At 36.9% G+C, this 21234-nt stretch overlaps 1 protein-coding gene across 6 annotated transcripts in view; it reads right to left on the reverse strand.

Annotated features, from left to right (window-relative positions):
- LOC138696953 (E3 SUMO-protein ligase NSE2-like) overlaps window positions 1–21234 on the reverse strand; it is an 81215-nt gene that overhangs the window by 16327 nt on the left and 43654 nt on the right. For 2 of the 6 annotated variants that reach the window (XM_069822509.1, XM_069822482.1), the window contains exon 1: window positions 5148–5451. The exons of 2 other annotated variants lie outside the window; for them this stretch is intronic. In XM_069822509.1, coding sequence (XP_069678610.1) covers window positions 5148–5436 — 289 coding nt within the window. In that variant the 5' untranslated portion in view covers window positions 5437–5451. Of the gene's footprint in view, window positions 1–5147; window positions 5452–9407; window positions 9701–9846; window positions 10060–21234 lie in introns of those variants that run through there. 2 more of the 6 variants (XM_069822537.1, XM_069822518.1) reach the window with 2 other exon arrangements.

The following is a 21234-nucleotide window of genomic DNA, read 5'->3' on the forward strand; positions in this document are numbered from 1 at the left end:
GATGTGCAACAATTGTAACAAGAAGCACATTCGAATTTCTTCCTACAGTCAGCTCTGTTAGCATTGTATAATAGTGTACTGACATAAAAAAATCGAAGTCTTAAAAAAAAATTTAACTCAATAAACAATTCAGGCACCACATAAAAATGACTACATGCTGCTCAGAAATATTCATCTACACCTAATTTTTAGAATACGTAAAACGATTAAGATCCGTGGCGCTACAGCCCATGATGGGCCCAGACCGACCAGCCGGCTGCTGGCCTCACGTCCACATACCGAACCAGAGGTGGACGATCATCCAACCAGAATGGAGGTATCGTGTGGTTAGCACGATGATCCTCCCAGCCATTATAGCTGCCTTTCACAACCTGATTTTGGTACATATCGTAGATCCCCAAGTGCATCACGATGCTGGGTGGGCACCAGTCCCATACACTGGCCAAAACTTCATGAGAAAATTTCTTCCCCCTCGAACGTGCATTCCATAACGCAAGTCCTAGGCAGGATGCCTTAGACCACGATGGTACGGCGTGGGACAATGCACTAAGATACTTTAGATTTAATGAAAGGTTGGAATTAACAAATGAAAAAAACATAAATGTCAGCACAAACTTAAAATAAAACAAATTTATGAATGCGTGCTTTACGAGCCTCTCTCTATACATTACAATGAATGAGTGTAAATATTTTTAGTGTTTCAAATGAAAAATTGCTTTTTCTTTCTGATAAAATACATGACTTTTTCTAATGAAGTGCTCGCTGACCTCGAAGCACCTAACTTTGTTTTGTTTTCGCATGTTCACTGAACAGCAGACTTGAGATGTGTAGTATGGTCTGATGCCGTCCATCTATACTCCATACATACCTACACTGTTGCAAGTCGATTTGGAGGCTCCAGGTAACCAAACACAGGACTCTACTTATTGAAAAGTGTAGTAACAGGACTAAATTTATTTAACCGTTTTCAACTTCATCTGCAACTAAATTCGTCGAAGTCCTCCTTCAGGGACTTTTTGTTTGATGCAGCACTAATCTATCACACAGCCTTCTTAGCTTTACTTCTCTTTGGGAGGAAGATATGCTAAAAATTTTATTACCCTTTAAAATCCATCCCCTTGGCTGGCCTTGAATCTGCGAAACTCGGATGCAATACCCAGCGTGCTAACCACAATGGTAATTCTCCTGATTAACTGTACCACTGCTGCAAGATTCACCCAAATTTTCTCTCCCAAGAAGTATTCAGGTTATTGGTAAAATGAAAATTAAGGGTGATGAGAAAGACATGGCGGTGAGAAACAGCATCTTTCTAAACAGCATGCATGTCACAATAGTTCTAAGAAATATCAGCATGAGACAGAATAGTGAAACATTAAATTTCTTGCTACTGGATGGCTCTCGACTAGTTCTTCCTTCATCTCTCATCTCTCTCAGACTTCTTAATATAGCCTTGACCCCTATGATGACTAAGTGGTCAGACCTCCGGCCTGTCATGTCCAGGTTCGAATCCCGGTCAGGTCTGGGATTTTTCAATGATAATGACACTTGTGGCAGACAATGTCGCAGTTGGATGTTTTCTCGGGATTCTCCCATTTTTTCCCATATTAGGCATCTACATCATTCTGTCAACATTTCTCCATTTTTTCATCATTCCATAGCATTCCCCAATAGCCAGCTGGTGATGCATGGAGGAGGCTGGCCTAGGGATGAGGGGGGATTGTCTGCTCGAAACCTGGATAGGCAGCAAACCTTAGTATAGTCAGCCAGTGTGGTTTGGGAATATGCCTAGCTTGAAGGTTAGCACAATAGATCGTAACAGGTCGCAGTGCTGGGTCACAGTGCCCCCCTCCTGTAACTTCCATTCCATAATATAGCCATCTTTCATTTCACTATTCTTCTTTAGATCTCACTTCTGTGCTACTATTCCATGACCAATATTTAATGATTGATTTAAACTTAAAACACTTATAGTCACATTGCTGTTATTTCCAGCATGGCCCTTCTTCTTTGTTCACGAATTAATCTTGTCGTGTTGTTGCAAAATTTATATAATATGTACTTGCCACTGAGTAGGAGAGTGTATTAATTTGATGGTGTTCGGGTAAAGGGAGTTAAGTCATTTTTTGTGCAAATGGAGTTTTGTTCCCCAGGTGATTATACAAGTTAAATTCTACAAGTTGGTGTGTAAAAAATAAAAAAAATACTAGCATTTGATGTGTTTTACCTATGTAGAAAATTATTTGCAATAAAGGCCCAAAGTTTAATTTTCATTTATCTCACAACTCATTTTTGTGACTTATCTCCCTTTACCCAAACAACGACGAATTAATTGTTTATCAAATGTGGCAGCAGTGGAAGTGCATAATGTTATCAGCAGCCAAAGGGAACATGCACACGTTTAAATGTAGCTGTGCTGTAATGTAACTGAGTGCCAGAAATAATAGTGACGCGGCTATACGATTTTAATTAGTAGAGGATAGTACATAGAATAGAATACGTAAGTAGTAAAAAACAAAGTGATATTAAGAAAGTAATATTGAAAGAGAAAAAGAAGATAGAGCTTAGGGACAAATAAAATTATAAGATACGAGAATTAATGCAAATAGGTAAGAGAAAGATTATCAGTATCCAAGCGAGCAGAGCAACAAGTTAATATTACTAAAATTCAATATTTATAAATTAAAGGACGAGGAAGCTAAGCAAAATTATCAGGTCGAAATTTCGAATAGGTTTGCCACTTTAGAAAGTTCCGACGAAGTTGAGAAAGAATTAGATGTTAATAGCGTGTGGGAAAATAGCAGAGATAGTATCAAAATTGCAGCTGAGCAGAGCATAGGTTATTATGAAACTAAGAAAAAGAAACCATGGTTTGATGAAGATTGTTGCATGGTAGTAGAAAGAAGGAAACAGGCAAAATCGAAATTCTTACAGGATCCAGTTGAGGAGAAGAGAGATAATTATTTCAATGGAAGACGGGAAGCAAGTCGTACACTTAGGAATAAAAAGAGAGGTTACTTGAAGGAAAAACTGAATGAGGTAGAAACAAATAGTAAGAATAAAAACATTCGAGATTTATATAAGGGTATAAAGGAATTTAAGAACGGATATCAGCCAAGGGTAAACGTGATCAAGGATGAGAATGGTGACTTGCTTGCAGACTCTCCATCAATCCTAAACAGATGGAAAAACTATTTTGCGCAACTACTAAATGTACATAGGCCAAATAGAAATGATCAGGACGAAATTGAAATACAAACTGCTGAGCCATTTATACCCGAACCCACGCTTTCAGAAGTCGAAATTGCGATAGAAAATCTGAAAAAGTACAAGTCTCCAGGTATCGATCAAATTCCAGCAGAATTAATACAAGAGGGTGGAAGTGCATTATATAGCGAAATTTATAAACTTGTACTTGCTATTTGGGAAAAGGAAATTGTACCAGAACAATGGAAGGAGTCCATAATTGTACCTATTTTTAAAAAGGGGGGCAAAACCAACTGTGGTAACTTTCGAGGAATATCACTTTTATTGGCGTCGTACAAAATTTTGTCCAATATTCTTTTGAGAAGATTAACTCCGTACGTAGATGAAATTATTGGGGATTATCAGTGCGGTTTTTGGCGTAATAGATCGACTATTGATCAGATTTTTTGTATTCAACAGATAATGGAGAAAAAATGGGAGTATAAGGGTACAGTACATCAGTTATTCATAGATTTCAAAAAGGCATATGACTCGGTTAAGAGGGAAGTATTATATGATATTCTTATTGAATTTGGTATTCCCAAGAAACTAGTTCGATTAATTAAAATGTGTCTCAGTGAAACATACAGCTGAGTCCGTATAGGTCAGTTTCTATCTGATGCTTTCCCAATTCACTGCGGGCTAAAGCAGGGAGATGCACTATCACCTTTACTTTTTAAGTTCGCTCTAGAATATGCCATTAGGAAAGTTCAGAATAACAGGCAGGGTTACATCAGCTTCTTGTCTATGCGGATGACGTGAATATGTTAGGAGAAAATACACAAACAATTACGGAAAACACGGAAATTTTACTTGAAGCAAGTAAAGCGATCGGTTAGGAAGTAAATCCCGAAAAGACAAAGTATATGATTATGTCTCGTGACCAGAATATTGTACGAAATGGAAATATAAAAATTGGAGATTTATCCTTCGAAGAGGTGGAAAAATTCAAATATCTTGGAGCAACAGTAACAAATATAAATGGCACTCGGGAGGAAATTAAATGCAGAATAAATATGGGAAATGCATGTTATTATTCGGTTGAGAAGCTCTTATCATCCAGTCTGCTGTCCAAAAATCTGAAAGTTAGAATTTATAAAAACAGTTATATTACCGGTTCTTCTGTATGGTTGTGAAACTTGGACTTTCACTCTGAGAGAGGAACATAGGTTAAGAGTCTTTAAGAATAAGGTGCTTAGGAAAATATTTGGGGCTAAGAGGGATGAAGTTACAGGAGAATGGAGAAAGTTACACAACGCAGAACTGCATACATTGTATTCTTCACCTGACATAATTAGGAACATTAAATCCAGACGTTTGAGATGGGCAGGGCATGTAGCACGTATGGGCGAATCCAGAAATGCATATAGAGTGTTAGTTGGGAGACCAGAGGGAAAAAGACCTTTAGGGAGGCCGAGATGTAGATGGGAGGATAATATTAAAATGGATTTGAGGGAGGTGGGGTATGATGATAGAGACTGGATTAATCTTGCACAGGATAGGGACTGCTGGCGGGCTTATGTAAGGGCAGCAATGAACCTTCGGGTTCCTTAAAAGCCATTTGTAAGTAAGTAAGTAAGGTATAGAGAAGATAGCAGTTAAAAGTACTGAGAGCAATAAAACTATTATATCAGAGTGTAAAAAGGGAAAGAAGAAAGAGAGATTATAGATCGAAACTGCCTCTGTCTACAAGTGCTACTTGCCACACAAGCATGCGTTGTGACTCAGAAACAAGCCAAACTGTTAGATTGTTACATTATCAAAAGTGGATATGAAAATTACTTAATATGAACGCTCGTTAGGACAGCATATTCTCAACAACATATTAACAAGCAATATTGGATGCAAACCTCTATAAAACAATGCCAGCATAATGCCATTATTTCCTAACATCGACCAATTACCAAATGAAGATGATACTGCTGCCAGTATATTTAGTTTCTTGTAGATCAGGGGCGAGGTGCATTGGCACCACCTCGAGGGAAAGCAGAGGAGGCTGTTATCTCCGAGCTCAACTGGATACAGGGACGAACAAGTCCTTTCACCCTTGTGAATTTCTTTTGAAAAAAATGTCCGAACATGTTTTATGAAATACAGAGTTAACTTATAACAGTTAGCCAAATCAGTTATAACAGAAATATAATTTCTTATTATAGTTAAGTTGCGAAATTCAAATACAAACTGTTGAGCCATTTATACCCGAACCCACACTTTCTGAAGTTGAAACGGCAATAGAAAGGCTGAAAAATTACAAGTCTGCAGATATCAATCAAATTCCAGCAGAATTAATATGAAAGGATGGAAGCGCATTATCTAGCGAAATTTATAAGTGTGTACTTACTATTTGGGAGAAGAAAACTGTACCAGAATAGAAGGAGTCCATAATTGTACCCATCTTTAAAAAGGGGGACAAGACTAACTATAGAATCTTTCGAGGAATATCACTTTTATTGATGTCGTACAAAATTTTGTCCAATATTCTTTTGAGAAGATTAACTCCATATGTAGATGAAATTATTACGGATCATCAGTGTGGTTTTAGGCATAATAGATCGATTATTGATCAGATTTTTCTATTCAACAGATATTGGAGAAAAATGGCCATATAAGGGTACAGTACATCAGTTATTCAGAGATTTCAAAAAAGCTTATGACTCGGTTAAGAGAGAAGTTTTATATAATAATATTCTTATTGAATTTGTAATTCCCAAGAAACTAGTTCGGTTAATTAAAATGTGTCTCAGTGAAATGTACAGCAGGGTCCGTATAGGCCAGTTTCTGTCAGATGTTTTTCCAATTCACTGCAGGCTAAAGCAAGGAGATGCACTATCACCTTTACTTTTTAACTTTGCTCTAGAATATGCCGTTAGGAAAGTCCAGGATAACAGAGAGGGTTTAAAATTAAAGAGGAAACATCAGCTCCTTGTTTATGCGGATGACATGAATATGTTAGGATAAAATCCACGAATTATTAGAGACAACAAGGGAATTTTACTTGACTCAAGCAAAGAGGTAGGTTTGGAAGTAAATTCCGAAAATACAAAGTATATGATTATGTCTCGTGACCAGAATATTGTACGAAATGGAAATATAAAAATTGGAAATTTATCATTTGAAGAGATGGAAAAATTCAAATATCTTGGAGCAACAGTAACAAATATAAATGATACTCGGGAGGAAATTAAATGCAGAATAAGGTGAATGTAGAGTATCCAACGCCCACTGAACGATATTTCACTTTTATCACTGCCAATGTTGCGCTATAATCGTATATGCATGGTAGGCTATAACAAAAACCTAAACTAACCAAACCTAACCTGTCAAAGAAGCAACAAGTTATACTAAATAGGTGTAAAATTGGCCTATGTCTCTATAGTGGGTGGGACATAAGTAACATTGACCCAGAATAAATGTGGGAAATCCGTGGTGTTATTCGGTTGAGAAGCTTTTATCACCCAATCTACTCTCAAAAAAGCTAAAGTTAGAATTTATAAAACAGTTATATTATCGGTTCTTCTGTATGGTTATGAAACTTGGACTCTCACTTTGAGAGAAGAACAGAGGTTAAGGGTGTTTGAGAATAAGTTGCTTAAGAAAATCATCCAGACATTTGAGATGTGCAGGGCATGTAGTACATATGAGCGAATCCAGAAATGCATATGGTGTGTTAGTTGGGGGGGCCAGAGGGAATGAAACCTTTGGGAAGACCGAAAGTAGATGAGAGGATAATATTAAAATGGATTTGAGGAAGCTGGGATATAATGGTAGAGACTGAATTAATCTTGCTCAGGATGGGGACAATGAGGGTGGCAATGAACCTCGGGTTAATTAAAAACCCTAAGTAAGTTACTTGAACTTGCAACAACAATAGACTTCAAATGTAAGACAAATATAAATGGAAACTAATAAAAATTAATAAAAGGTAAAAGGTAAAAGGTAAAGGTATCCCCGTAACATGCCATGAAGGCACTTGGGGGGCATGGAGGTAGAGCCCCATGCTTTCCATGACCTCGGCACTAGAATGAGGTGGTGTGGTCGGCACCACGCTCTGACCGCCTTTTACCCCCGGGAAAGACCCGGTACTCAATTTTATAGAAGGCTGAGTGAACCTTGGGGCCGTTCTGAAAGTTTGGCAACGAGAAAAAATCCTGTCACCACCTGGGATCGAACCCCGGACCTTCCAGTCCGTAGCCAGCTGCAAAAATTAATAAAAGCTTAAAGATAAGTGTAGTAGATGAGTATCACATGAGTATACAATAACCACCTGATAACTCATGCATCTCTTCTTGCACTCACACTTAAAATCAAACACCAGCGCCTAACTTATGGCGAGGTGTGCTGTGGGTGAAAATAGCTACAACAATAAAGTCTCGCATTCTTTTCATCGGTAATCATAATTCTAATTGTCCCATAGTTTTTAACTCTGAATTTTGTACAAAACATAGCACAAAGGTAACTCTGCTTCTAGTGGCTTTTCCTAGCTATTTGTGCTGGTCCAATTCCCAGATAAAGGAGGAGACTAAATGGCTGGTTATTTAGTCTCAGAGAATACACTAAGGCTAAGTAGGGACATTCAGTAAATATCCATAAAATGCTTTAACTAAGAGATTATTTGCCAGTGTTACCAGCAAATCCTACCCTCTGGGAATGAATGAAGATTGACTTGGGATTTTGGAGTAGGTTATTATCAACTAAGATCTGATCTGTCCCTAACAGAACCATTTTTGGTTCTTCAGGTTGAACTATTGACGAGTAATACTGACATTTCTTTCTACATCTTTGTCATCTTTGCAAAACAAAGGAATAACAAGAAATGTCTTAAGTAATACTAAACATACCTACAGCCTAAGTTCTAAAATTGTTACTAGTTCAGAAACCATCCAGCAGAAGGATTTTTCTGTACTATTGTGTTACCACGTCAAGGTACAAATGTATTTGCATCCTTGGCTTCTAATCGAGTCATACATACCGTTAAAAAATTAAGTGACGACGCCAATTTCACGTCGAAAATGAATTTGTGACTGGTATACCTTGCATATACGAATGTGACATGTTACGTCAGTTTAGGCTTTTGGTATGCTTTTGCATATACAAATCAGACAGGTTAGGTTAATTTAGGCTTTTGGTATGCCTTCCATATACACAAAATTATTTAAAATGTACACCTTCCTGCTGTCCGCCTTCCTTTGGTAAAGCTATTGTAAAGGTTTACCAGAAGAAAAGTTGGGAAATAGTTTATAATCCTAGTTCTCATGACAAAGAACAGATAAACCTACCGTAAAAGGAACAGGCTTTATTGTAGACCTAGGTTAAGTAAAAATTACAAACACCCGATTTTGAATTTCAAAACTAGGAAACTTCCTAGTACCCGGTACTTGTTACATAAGCTGTTAAGTCAGCCATTGCTGTATCATCATAAAAGATGTATATTTCCCTGGACCAAAAATATAGTACAAACTGACTAGAATCACATCTATTAAAATTCTTTTCAGAAAGGAGCCACTGTGTAAACACAAAAAACGACCTATGTAACGAGTACCGGGTACTAGAAAACTACCCAAAACTATTTAAGAATTAAAAAAGAACTTTCCTTTAGTGAAACTAGCGCTGTTGTGATTTCGGAAGTGAAAAACCACCATTACACTACCTTATTACAGAGACATCACAAAAAAATCACAAGCCCAGTGCTTGAAAATGAATATTCTTCACAGACTAGTATATGCAAGACATAACAAAAGCCTTACCTAACCTGTCACAGATTCGCATATGCAATGCATAACAAAAGGCTAAACTAACTTAACCTTACCTAAACTGTCACAGATTCGTATACAAGGCATAGCGTTTCATAATGTTACCAGAGTTATGTTGGAATAAGAGAGCTCTAAATACTTGAAGGTGTACAAGCGGAGTACGAGGAACTACTCAGCGCTAGTTGAGCCTTTCCCTTCGACTACATTATAAAACAAAGTATCTCAAAATATCATTATGCAAATTTAATTGCATTTTTTTCTTTAAATGTTTACATTACAATGCCTTTTGAGAACCCACGACTCTTATAGGCCTAACGTTATCATACCATTATGAAGCTGTTCCAGAAAGAAACATCATAACCGCCTTTTCTACACATTACTATTTACACATCACATCTCAGATACGTAACATACCATCAAAATACTGTATTACATGTTCTGCAGTTCTCTCAATGGAGTCCATAGCATATGTCATGCACTGATTTTGTGTAGTATTTTGCAACATTTTTATTAACAAAACTAAATCATAAAAAATACAGGTACGGCACGGAAGAAAGAAGACGTTTTATACTACACTTCTATGGGAAGTTTTTACAACATACACAACAATATAAAAAGTATATATACGGACAAGCAAATAAAAAATTGAACTTTTCTTTTCGCGGCACTAACTCAGAAGTCTGATTCACAGACCACCAAATGACGTGAATAAAACTGACAGAGTTGCCAACACATAAATTGTATCCCCGTCAGTCTAGCACCTGGAAATCCGTCAGAATCCGTCAAAATAAAAAAAAACCACTCAATATATCTATCTACAAATAAAAAGCAAATTTTAACACAACTTACTTACCAATCTTGATTAAAATAGTAATTCGTCAACCTCTGACTTGATTACGAAGAAATGTGAAACCGGCAAATTCTTTATAATGGTACGGCACAGGCAAGCTGTTCAAATAAAATAGTAAGATCCCCAAAAAATTAAACAATTAAAATGATAGCAGCTAGAAAAGTGAAAAGACGATGTAAATCGTAAATTCCGCCAGAAAATCCGTCACCCGTCAAAGCGATTCTTTTCCCGCCCGTTACATTGAACTACTTCCATCAGTTTTGACGGAATTTCCGTCAACTTGGCAGTCCTGCATCTGAACGTGAACACGCACTATAGCCAACAGAAATTTACGGAAAGTTGCCAAATAGTCGCTAGATTTCTTGTAATCAATAGAGAAATTTTTATTTTTGTCACTAGAGGTTTCTGAAGAAGTAGCTAAAATCTGAGGGGATAAAAAGAAGCTAAAATCCTATTTAAGCAACAAAAAAGTTAAAATTATAGACGAAAAACAGTTAAAAGCCCACATTTAGCGATAAAGGATTAAATTGGCAACACTTCGGACACGATTTGTTACAAAATGAGTAGTGTCCTCAACTCACTTTTTGGAAACAAGTTATACAATACTAGTCCCTATAAACTATAATCACAGTCTAGTACAGTCACGAAGTTCAATACGTAGGGAATATGCATTCAATGACAGTTGAACTTTAGTTGCTAGCCACTAGAGATCACCTCTAGCTTCGTGACTATGTACTAGACTGTGCTATATTATTATATTAACAACGCAAAAATTATCCTCTGACTGAGGTTCTCGTTGACATGTACTTCCTTATAAATGGCTTTTAAGGAACCAAGTTCATTCCCGCCATTACATAAGCCCACCATCGGTCCCTATCCTGCGTAAGATTAATCCTGTCTCTAACATCATACCCTCAAATCCATTATATTATCCTCCCATCTATGTTTTGACCTCCCCAAAGGTCTTTTTCCTTCCGGCCTCCCAACTAACACTCTATATGCATTTCTGGATTCGCCCATACACTTATTGTATGGATTTGTAACAAGTTGTTTTTTACAGTGATGGGTTGTTAGCCCTTCGCCTAACTCCCAAGCTGGAGGACCACCCCTTATCGGCTGTCCATGACTGCTTATTTAATATATTCGCAGCTACCCTCCATATCTGGAGGCTGTCTCCTCTACTTCTTATCAGGCAGTATATCTCACTTGATAATGTGTCAGAGGTAGAACAATTATTTGTAACTTATGCATCTAGTCTGATTAGTGTAGCATGTATGTAACATGCAATGGAGAGGGAAAAGGGACTGGCCATCCTACCCCATTATCTCCTGACCTAGTTGCTTCATAAGTGGTCTTTTTGGTATCTCTTGTGACGTTCAGATCTGTCTTCAGATAGTTGACTACACAACAACATAAAAATAATTTTTTTCCACTATGAGGGTAAGAAAAGCGTTGAGTTCCTACATCAACAACAAATAATAATAAAATCTCTCGAGGGAGCTTGGGCCCGTAACACACTACAGTGAGAAATATGTAATGTGTTTGACAAGCTATGGAAAATTCTTTCCTTTAACACAGAGTAATGCTCGAAATAAGGCATAGGTGACAATCTGCTAGCAATTTTTTTTTTACATAGCTAACCACCACCTGTATTTCCCACTCCCACAGGTAACCTAACCTACTGTAATTGTAGCCTATAAAATTTATAATACGTGCATGAAATTGAACAATTAATAATAGTATTATATACAAGGTCTTTAATGAAATTGCTTTCCATATGGCATAATAAAATTGTTGTGTGAAGACATAGGCAGTGCTTGGTATCTTCACACATGTTACACAGTAAAAGGTAAAGGTATCCCCGTAACATACCATGTAGGCACTTGGGGGGGCATGGAGGTAGAGCCCCATGCTTTCCATGACCTCGGCACTAGAATGAGGTGGTGTGGTCGGCACCACACTCTGACCGCCTTTTACCCCTGGGAAAGGCCTGGTACTCAATTTTATAGGAGGCTGAGTGAACCTCATGTTACATAGTTCTCAGTGTAATGTGTTATGGGCCTAGAGTCACCACCCCTTCTGGCGAACTGGGAAATGCCTCTCAGAAATGAGTGGTAGGAGGGAAATGAAATACCTGTAGCTACATATTACAAAAATCAGACTTCTATTCATACAAACAATTGTTTTTCCTCTGACACATATCAAGTGAGATGTACAGCCTGATAATAGATGTAGCTACATAAGCAGAACCTCAATCAGAGGTACTTTTCATATGGCTGTAATAAACTTTGCTAATGCAACAGTGTGGTATCACAATTAGAAGTGAAGGTAAGGATATAACTGCAGTCGAGTCTTCCATTGTTACCGAAGTTAATAATAAAAAATATGAATCCAAGAAATGAATATAAATTTATTCCACCATCAATTAAACAACTTTTGGGCATCTTTAGAAGAACTGGCTCTTATTTCACAACAGAATTCTCAGTCTCTCTCATGTTATGAAAATGCTGTTGAATATTCCAGCGCCTGTTTTATTCATTCACAAGGTAAGATACCTATGAAATGTACTTATATTGCCGAGATATCCTCTAGAAAGAAAAAAAATTTGAACAGAGTCCATTATTTTTCTTCAAATGTAGATGGACTTGACATGTAGAAAATTTATGTGATGACATTTCTTGCCCGAAAAAATATGTAACTTCATAGAAAATGGCAAAGTGGAATGAACAAAATGCTAGTCTTTGCTCAAAATAGAGTGAATTTTTTTAATTTTTATCTGAGAAAATGATACTCTGTGCACAACTCCAGAAATTGAACTATCTCTGGAAGTAATGTACCAGTATTTTAATTCTTTAAATTGCGTAAAAACAATATAAGTGAATGACAATCTAAATAAACGAAGCAGTAGAGCAAGTGAACAGCTTCAAATATTTGGGGTCTACTATAAGCAGTAACATGAGCTGCTGCCAGGAAATCAAAAGGAAGATAGCAATGGCACAGGAAGCTTTTAATAGAAAAAGGAGCATCTTCTGCGGGCCTCTGGAAAAAGAATTAAGGGACTAGTTAAGTGTTTTGTGTGACATTGTATGAGGCAGAAACAGAGATTACGACGAAATGAAAAGAAACAACTAGAAGGATTTGAAATGTGGATATGGAGAAGAATAAAGCATCTGAATGGACAGACAGAATAAAAAATGAAGCTGTGTTGGAAAGAGTGGGTGAAGAAAGAATGATGCTGAAACTGATCAGGAAGAGAAAAAGGAATTGGTTGGGTTATTCGCTGAGAAGAAATTGCCTACTGAAAGATGCACTGAAAGGAATGAACAGAAGAAGGGTTCGGGGCAGTAGTAGTATCACTTGATAGACATTACAGAAAATAGGAAAGATTAGAGAATGCTGGGTTTGCAGTGAAAGACCTGCCTATTAGTTTCGGTCGTCTGGTTTCTTCTCGTTCAATTTTTAGTTTTTCTGTCAATCAATACTATGTGGTGAATTAGAGTTGGTTTTAAACTCATTTGACAGCTTATATTCTAGTTCATTTTTCTAGCCCTTGTGACATAGTAGTATTATTCCAAAATTGAAATCAGGTAAGCCTGTAGACAAAATTGATAGCTACAGACTTATAACAAGCTACTTTTGTCCACACCTGTGGAGTAATGGTTAGCGTGTCTGGCCGTGAAACCAGAGGGCAAGTTCCCTAGTCGAGATTTTTTCTGGGATTTTCCCTCAATCCAATAAAAGCAAATGCTGGGTAACTATCGGTGCTGGACCCCGGACTCATTTCACTGGCATTATCACCTTCATTCCATTCAGATGGTAAATGACCTGAGATGTTGATACTTACTTACTTACAAATGGCTTTTAAAGAACCCGAAGGTTCATTGCCGCCCTCACATAAGCCCGCCAGCGGTCCCTATCCTGTGCAAGATTAATCCAGTCTCTATCATCATACCCCACCTCCCTCAAATCCATTTTAATATTATCTTCCCATCTACGTCTTGGCCTCCCTAAAGGTGCATTGTAAAATAACCCCAAAAAACCAAGCTATTTGACAAAGATTATAGAAAGACTGATGTCAGATAGACCAAACTTAAAACAGAAGAGCACTTCAGTTTTTAGACTTTCACAGTGAATGTAACCAGAATTAGAATTCTGTTATGGAACTACAAAATAGGCTTCATCATTAGGGCAGATATGCATGACCAGAGAAGTCATCTACTCCGTTGGGCTCAATATGTCTGGCTACTCAGGCAAGTGAGCATTAAATCATACTTTGCTCTTATTTATACTGATCTTTAAGTGAAAGAGAAATTACCTGATACTGGCAACCACAGTTGGCAGCACAGACTCTTGCTTTGGAACAAAATTGTACTTTCCTTCAACCAATCCCTGAATGATTAAAATTTAGAAATGACTGGTATTTGAGGTCTCAATAATTGAAATTACTGATTAGTCACAATATTGATGCTGGAGGTGCTTTCCTTGTTGAAGGCGACAGAGTTTGACACATTTACATTTATTTGTAAACACTGTAAGGTTTATTGATTGATTGCACATATTTATTTCACTTTTAAGTTCACCAATTGTCTTTGGATTGCTCTTGTATAAATTAGATTTCATCACACCTCAGAATAAATATAATCCGGAGTCAGATCAGGGATCATGATGGCCAAAGTACCTCAGAATAAGTCTCCAATAGACTATTAGTTAAATTATATAAATTCCTTGAATCAGATTTTACGTCCAGTTTACAGATGAATTTGCAGTGTACTGTAAAAAAACTGATAAATATTATAACTACCGAAGATTTTTAATGCAGAATTTATCAGAGGCTATGCTGAAAGTATGTACTTACTGATTAAGATGTCTTACGAAGATACTTTGGTGTGGTAAATCTTGTGCGATCATAGCTTGTCAAACAGGACAATTGAGGTAATTTTTTCTCCAAACAGTTCACTTAAAAGTACTATCATACAGTCTGATGCATGTGCTACTGAAATAGTGTTCGATTTCATCTTGATTTAGCTGGACGACGAATGGATATATAACTCAGAACAGTACACATCTAAAACAACAGAAGTCATGAGGAACATCAGCCATATTAATCGTGTACTTGATATGGCAATCCATACAACTTCTGGATCCAGTGCTGTTTCTCATGCTGGATGGAGCGATAACAAAACGTGGAATTTTTATAGTTAGAAATGTGACACCATGCCTTGATTAGTAAAAGAAGTTCTGTGCATATCGACTGATGAATCCCTGAAGCCAGTGAGTCTAGCACCCGTGAATTCTTTTAAATCGTGAACCACTGCGAATTTATATACAAGTAATTTTAAGTATTTTTGTTACAGCCTCATGTGTTGTCTGTAAAATACATTAATCTCGAGTTAATTTGCTCATGAATTTTGTAGGTGTCAGCATCATATCAGAAATGTTATTAAGTTTTGCTTTGAATAATCATACAACTTCTTGGATATCATGAACTGATAGTTTCTCAAAATTTATTTATGAAATGCCATACAGTATAGCAGTTTGGTCAGGTTAAATACAGGTTATGAAATTACAGTTTTATATTTTCTGTAAAATTTATAGCATATTTTGCGGAAAACTTTTTACATTACAAACACTCCCATCAAGTAACATCAACTTACCAGAAAGTTGAATTTTACACTAAACTGAAACCATTCATATTGTCACCTCAATCCCCTGTTGGAAGGTCGTGCTAACGACTCTGATGGAATGTGGTAATACCAACTCAGTACCTGCTGTTTAATCCACTTGCATCACTGTGGAGGGAGTTTGTGTATCTAAATTCAATACTCAAATTTATAGGGATGATATAGGAGACCAAAACAAGATTTTTTGTTAAATGACCATGGGTTGGAAACTGACTATTGAATGAAAAACCAGAAACTGCACTGTTGTCTCATCGGGTTGAGTTTTGTCAATGGTACCTGCAGAGATGTGCTATGGAACCTCGTTTTGGACAGTGTTGTGTTGTTTATCAACGAAGCATCATTTAGAGATGGAATAGTCAATTTACATACCAACATGTGTGGGCAGATGAAAATCCTACTATTCCCACCAACAATTTTCTGTCAACATCGGGGCAGGTATTGTTGGGAATAATTTCATTGGGCCGTACATGCTTCCATTATGTCTCAATGGTGACCTGTACTTGCGGTTCCTGGAGAATGCGTTGCCTGAGCTTCACAAAGACGCTGCTGATGCTCTGTAGCACATGCCTTCAGTCTCTGAACATGTATAACAGGCAATGACACAGCTTTGCAGAGTTTTTATTGACGCAGGAAGACTGCACTTTTTAACAGCTTTTTTGTAAATGATTACAAATGGAAATGGTTTTAAGGAATGAGTGTCATCATACAATAAATAATTGGTTTCCGACTCATGATCATTTCATAAAAAAGTTTTGTTTTGGTCTCTTGTATCATCCTTAGAAGTTAAGAATATTAAATTTAAATACACCCTGTATTTGCACAGTAGAAACACATAACAGAATAGGTTGAATATCATACAGTAAAAGGATAAGGTATGTAAGAAAGGCACAAAAGATTTCAACTCTATTGGAAGGAATGTCTAATTTTATTCAAAAAAACTGTTACAGCTTACTATTCATATACATTTATGTATTATAATCTGGGGAGATTAATTAACATACAATAAAAAGTAGTCATTTCATGCAATTAAACTGTTCTTCATATTTTTTATGACTGTAAAGGTATTTTGTTGCAATCATGAATCCTCTATATGATGGCCTAAATGCAACAGAAAAGACTGCAGACAATCCAGCAACACCATTTTTGCCATCAGGAGCCTCAGAATTGAAGTCATGCTCGGAAAAACAGGCTAACTCACAGGTTTTCTTAGAAAATGGAGAAAAACTGAGTTTGTGAATGAGACTGAAAAAATTATTAGTAATGAATGATTTTTATTCATATTTGTGGATATGAGAGTAAAGCATACCATATATTGGGGAGTCCAGGAAAAAAATCGGTTTAATGCACTTTTTGATGAAATTAAGTTATATACCAAATATGGTATTCTGGAACAAACTCTGCTAATGCAGTAACTATGAATACCGTAAAACAGGGTGACAATACGTTTTGTAGGTTGATGTTTATTTCGCATTTTTCCTGGTGATAGTTGTTAACATTTTTGCATATCGCAGTTGGCAACACCAGAGTGTCACGAAACTGTTCCAGTAACTGTTTCCAAAATAATCCACCTGATGGCAGCACAATACGTGTTAAAAAAAGTGGTAACGTTGTTTTGTACAAACTTAGCTCCGAAACTTTAATAGGAAAACATAGTTTTCAATATATAGAAAAGTCTACGTAAAGATTAATTTTTTTGGTCCTACAGAATACGTCTGTTACGGTAACAAATTAGAGAAGAAAAATTCGCTCTGGCGCCGGGGATCGAACTCGGATCCTTGGTTTTATGTACCAAGCGATCTAACCATTGAGCTATGCTGAAGTTCAATCCACAGCACCAGGTCGAATTCCTCTCCTCCAGTGTTTTTCCTTTTGTGGCCTGACTCCAAGTTCGACATGTACGTTGACATTTTTATATTAAGTCAACTGCCATTATACATGGAGCGCACTCAGCTGAGTGACTTGATGGTCGGGATTCCACAGTAATATGAACTGTTGCTCGAAGAATCTACGTAAAGATTAATTTTTTGGTCCTACAGAGTACATCTGTTACGGTAACAATTAATATTAGAGGAGAAAATTCGATCCGGTGCTGTGGATTGAATTTCAGCGTAGCTCAGTGGCTAGAGCGCTTTGTACATAGAACCAAGGACCCGGGTTTGATTCCCGGCGCCGGAGCGAATTTTTCTCCTCTAATATCAATTAATAAATATAGAAAAGGCTTGATATTTACTAGTGAGTATCTTTTTATATCCGTGCAAATAGTGATATAAATTAAAATGGCCAAATATGAAACCCTGAATTGTGGCAGAGCGAAATTGTAAATGGTGTCAAACTTGGGGTGACTTGATACAGTAATGTAAATACGTGGGCATAACCCGGTGCATGTTTACTGTCAGATTGGAAAGAATATTAATTGCATTATACACGTAGGTCTACACATAATTTAATTGTATGTCAAATACATCAATTGTTGATTATACGTCATGTATTCTAATTGTTATAAGTTATGTGACCAAGATGCCGCAAAATTATAAGAAGGTTTCTAATGGGTGACCTTATGCCACAGGCCATCTAGAAAACTTAGATAAAGCCTTGCAGGAGATAAAATCTTCAAAACCAAGTATTCGTGCTGCTGCTTCTAAATATGAAATCGATAAAATGAAGCTTTACTGCATCCTCCATGGCAAGCATACTAAAACAATAGGTAGCCAGACAGTACTTTCAGCAGCAGAAGAAGCTTTAAGAAAAAGGATAATAACCGCAAGAGAATGGGGTTCCTCTTTACATCGTATGAAATACGACTTTTGGTGAAATGTTACTTTGACAGACAAGGCCGTGTGGTCAAACAATTCAGGGACAACATGCCCTGAGAAGATTGGGTTAAATCTTTTCTTGCACAAAATGGACAAATTATGAGTGTGCGACTTGGAGAAAATATTAAATGGTGTCATGCTGCAGTGCCACTCGCAATTATCTATGATTATTTCAATCACTGGAAAAACCACTGACAGGTATTGAACCAGGGAACATTATCAAACATGGTTGCAAGCATTCCAGAATTTGTTATGAATTCTTCAAAGGCATCCACTTCTGTAATGATGGCTTGTGCAGGAGATGGAACACTTTTGCCCCCATTTATCATCTACCATTTGTTGCATCTCTGGGATTCTTGGACCAATGGAGGTCCAAAGGGAGCTCGATATGCAAGTACTAAATCAGGTTGGATTGACCTAAAGACATTCGAGGAATGGTTCCGCACTATTGCTTTACCATACCTTAAGATCAAAGATGGACCATGTGCAATCATTGGAGATAATCTTTCCTCTCATTTATCAGCATTTGTAATAAACGAGTGTCAGGTTCATAACATCAGATTCATTCTTCTGCTAAAGAAATGCCACTCATCTCTGTCAGCCGCTAGATGTGTCATTTTTTCAACCATTTAAACATCACTGGCGTGATATTCTGTTTGACTGGAAGCTGAAAGGGAACTGTGGGACAATTCCAAAAGACAGGTTTCCAATCATGCTGAAACGATTGCTTACATGAATAGAAGAGACTGCTCCTGGAACTATCAAAGTTGGATTTGAAAAGACAGGGATTGTTACACTTAATTGGAGGAAAGTATTGGACCAAATTCCATCTGTTGACAATGGGGGCACTGGAACCCATATCGATACTGGCATGGAAGATTCATTTGTTGCAATGCTGAAAACTCTCAGTTATGGGACAAATGATAACAGGACCACCAATAAGACATTCAAAAGAGCTGTGCAACCAGGGAAGAGTGTGGCCAATATGGAGTCTGATGTTTCTTCCAGTTCAGATGAGATGTCATCTAACCTGTCTGATATACCAGAAAATACTGATGCTGATCTACTAGATCAGGATGATAAAGAGGAACACGAGGATGGACCACAACCAACATCATCTCTTGCGATCACCCTGCATATGGATTAAATGAGGGGGATTTTGTAGCAGTTGAAATGGCAGCAAAATCTAGCAGATCCAAAGAATCCAAAAAACATTTTGTTGCTAAGGTTGTCAGTGTTAGTAAGACTTCTTCAGGAGAAACAAGGGTTGTGGAGGTAAAGTTTTTGAGGAGATACAAAAACAATTTTGATAGATACATTTGTGTGGCCATCTGTGAAAGATAGGAGCTTAGTGTATCCTCATGAAGTTAAATGCCGTTTACCTCATCCTACTGAAGTTCGGTATGGTAAATTGAAATTTGATGAACACATTACCTTTTAAAATCAATATGCAAGAAATTCTGTATGTTTAATATATGTTGGAATACATTTTTACTTTTTTTGTAATTACTTATGTTGCCCGTAATGTAAAGACATCCCTAATTTTATCAAAATGTGCGGGATACGGTTTAAAAATGATAATTCATGAATCATGTCATCCCTTCTTGACTCAAAACGTGATTAAAGTATGGTAACAAATATACGTATCAAATCACCCTGATCAATGGGGTGACTTGATACAGTACTATTTTTTTTAATTAATGTGTGATTTGAAACATAATGACATTAATATTCCTGTGATGTTAAATTTACACTGAGACACGAGTTTTATGTCTTGAATTCAATAAATATCTCCAACAGTTGTGAAGATACAAAAATCCAAAGTTGCAAACCATATCAAGTCACCCTGTTTTACAGTATCAAATTCTACCATATTCCTATATAAAAAGGCGTATTAAAATAAGGCCCCACGCAAAACCTGCTTAATGCATGAAAGTACTGATACTCAGAATCTTACCAATGCAATAACAAATAAGAAAGCATGTTTTAAGGTCGATAGTGACGCTTATGTTTTCGCTTATTGTTAGTCATCTAACAGAGTTTGCAGACTTCAGAAAATCTTTCTGCAGTATTATTTATTTTTATTTAGTATTTATTTATTTAATCTGGTAGAGATAAGGCCGTTATGCCTTCTCTGCCCTTCTACCAGAACACATTACAACAGAACAAAATGTTAACATGATAATGGATGAAGAAAAAATATAATTTACACGTACACTGTATTTGTTCACTTATTCACTCACTCAATTATTTTATACAAAATAAAACTAACAGAACCTTAATGGTGACAGTTATGTAACTTTATGGGTGCATTACAAGCAAGAGTAACAAGCTAGGTCCGTCCAGCTGCAGTTCACGAGACATTGAGGTTGGAATTTCTTTACAGTATAGAATTCATAGATTTATGTGGGTGGGAATCGAAGTTTCTCTTCAATTCTCTGGTGGGCCAAAATCAAGTGTTTCCCTCTGAGAGCAGGTGTTAAAAAGTCAAGTGGGCATCATGAGAACTCAAAGACAGTTTTAGATTGACCAATTGTACAGAAACGGCAGTTTTAAACCTAACAAATGAGAGCCACTTCAATTTAGACCCGCCCACGTATAAAATACGAAATATACAGACACACAAAAACCCATCCAAATAGAATTCTCAACACAACTCAATTTCAGAACACACACAATCTTTGACTCCATATTACACTACACAAACACACCCTCACAGGAAACAAACAAAAAGGCCAACAACAACAGTTCTGAAGATGGTCAATAGCAGGCTGAAACATGTTAACGAGGTAATGTAACATTTAACACAAGAAAGTCAAATATGTAATACGTTTTCCGAAGTGATATAGTGTTAAAAGTAGTGTGATCAAGATGCATAATGAAAATTTGTTGTTCAG

The sequence above is a fragment of the Periplaneta americana genome, chromosome 1 (assembly GCF_040183065.1).
Source record: "Periplaneta americana isolate PAMFEO1 chromosome 1, P.americana_PAMFEO1_priV1, whole genome shotgun sequence".
Classification (NCBI taxonomy): domain Eukaryota; kingdom Metazoa; phylum Arthropoda; class Insecta; order Blattodea; family Blattidae; genus Periplaneta; species Periplaneta americana.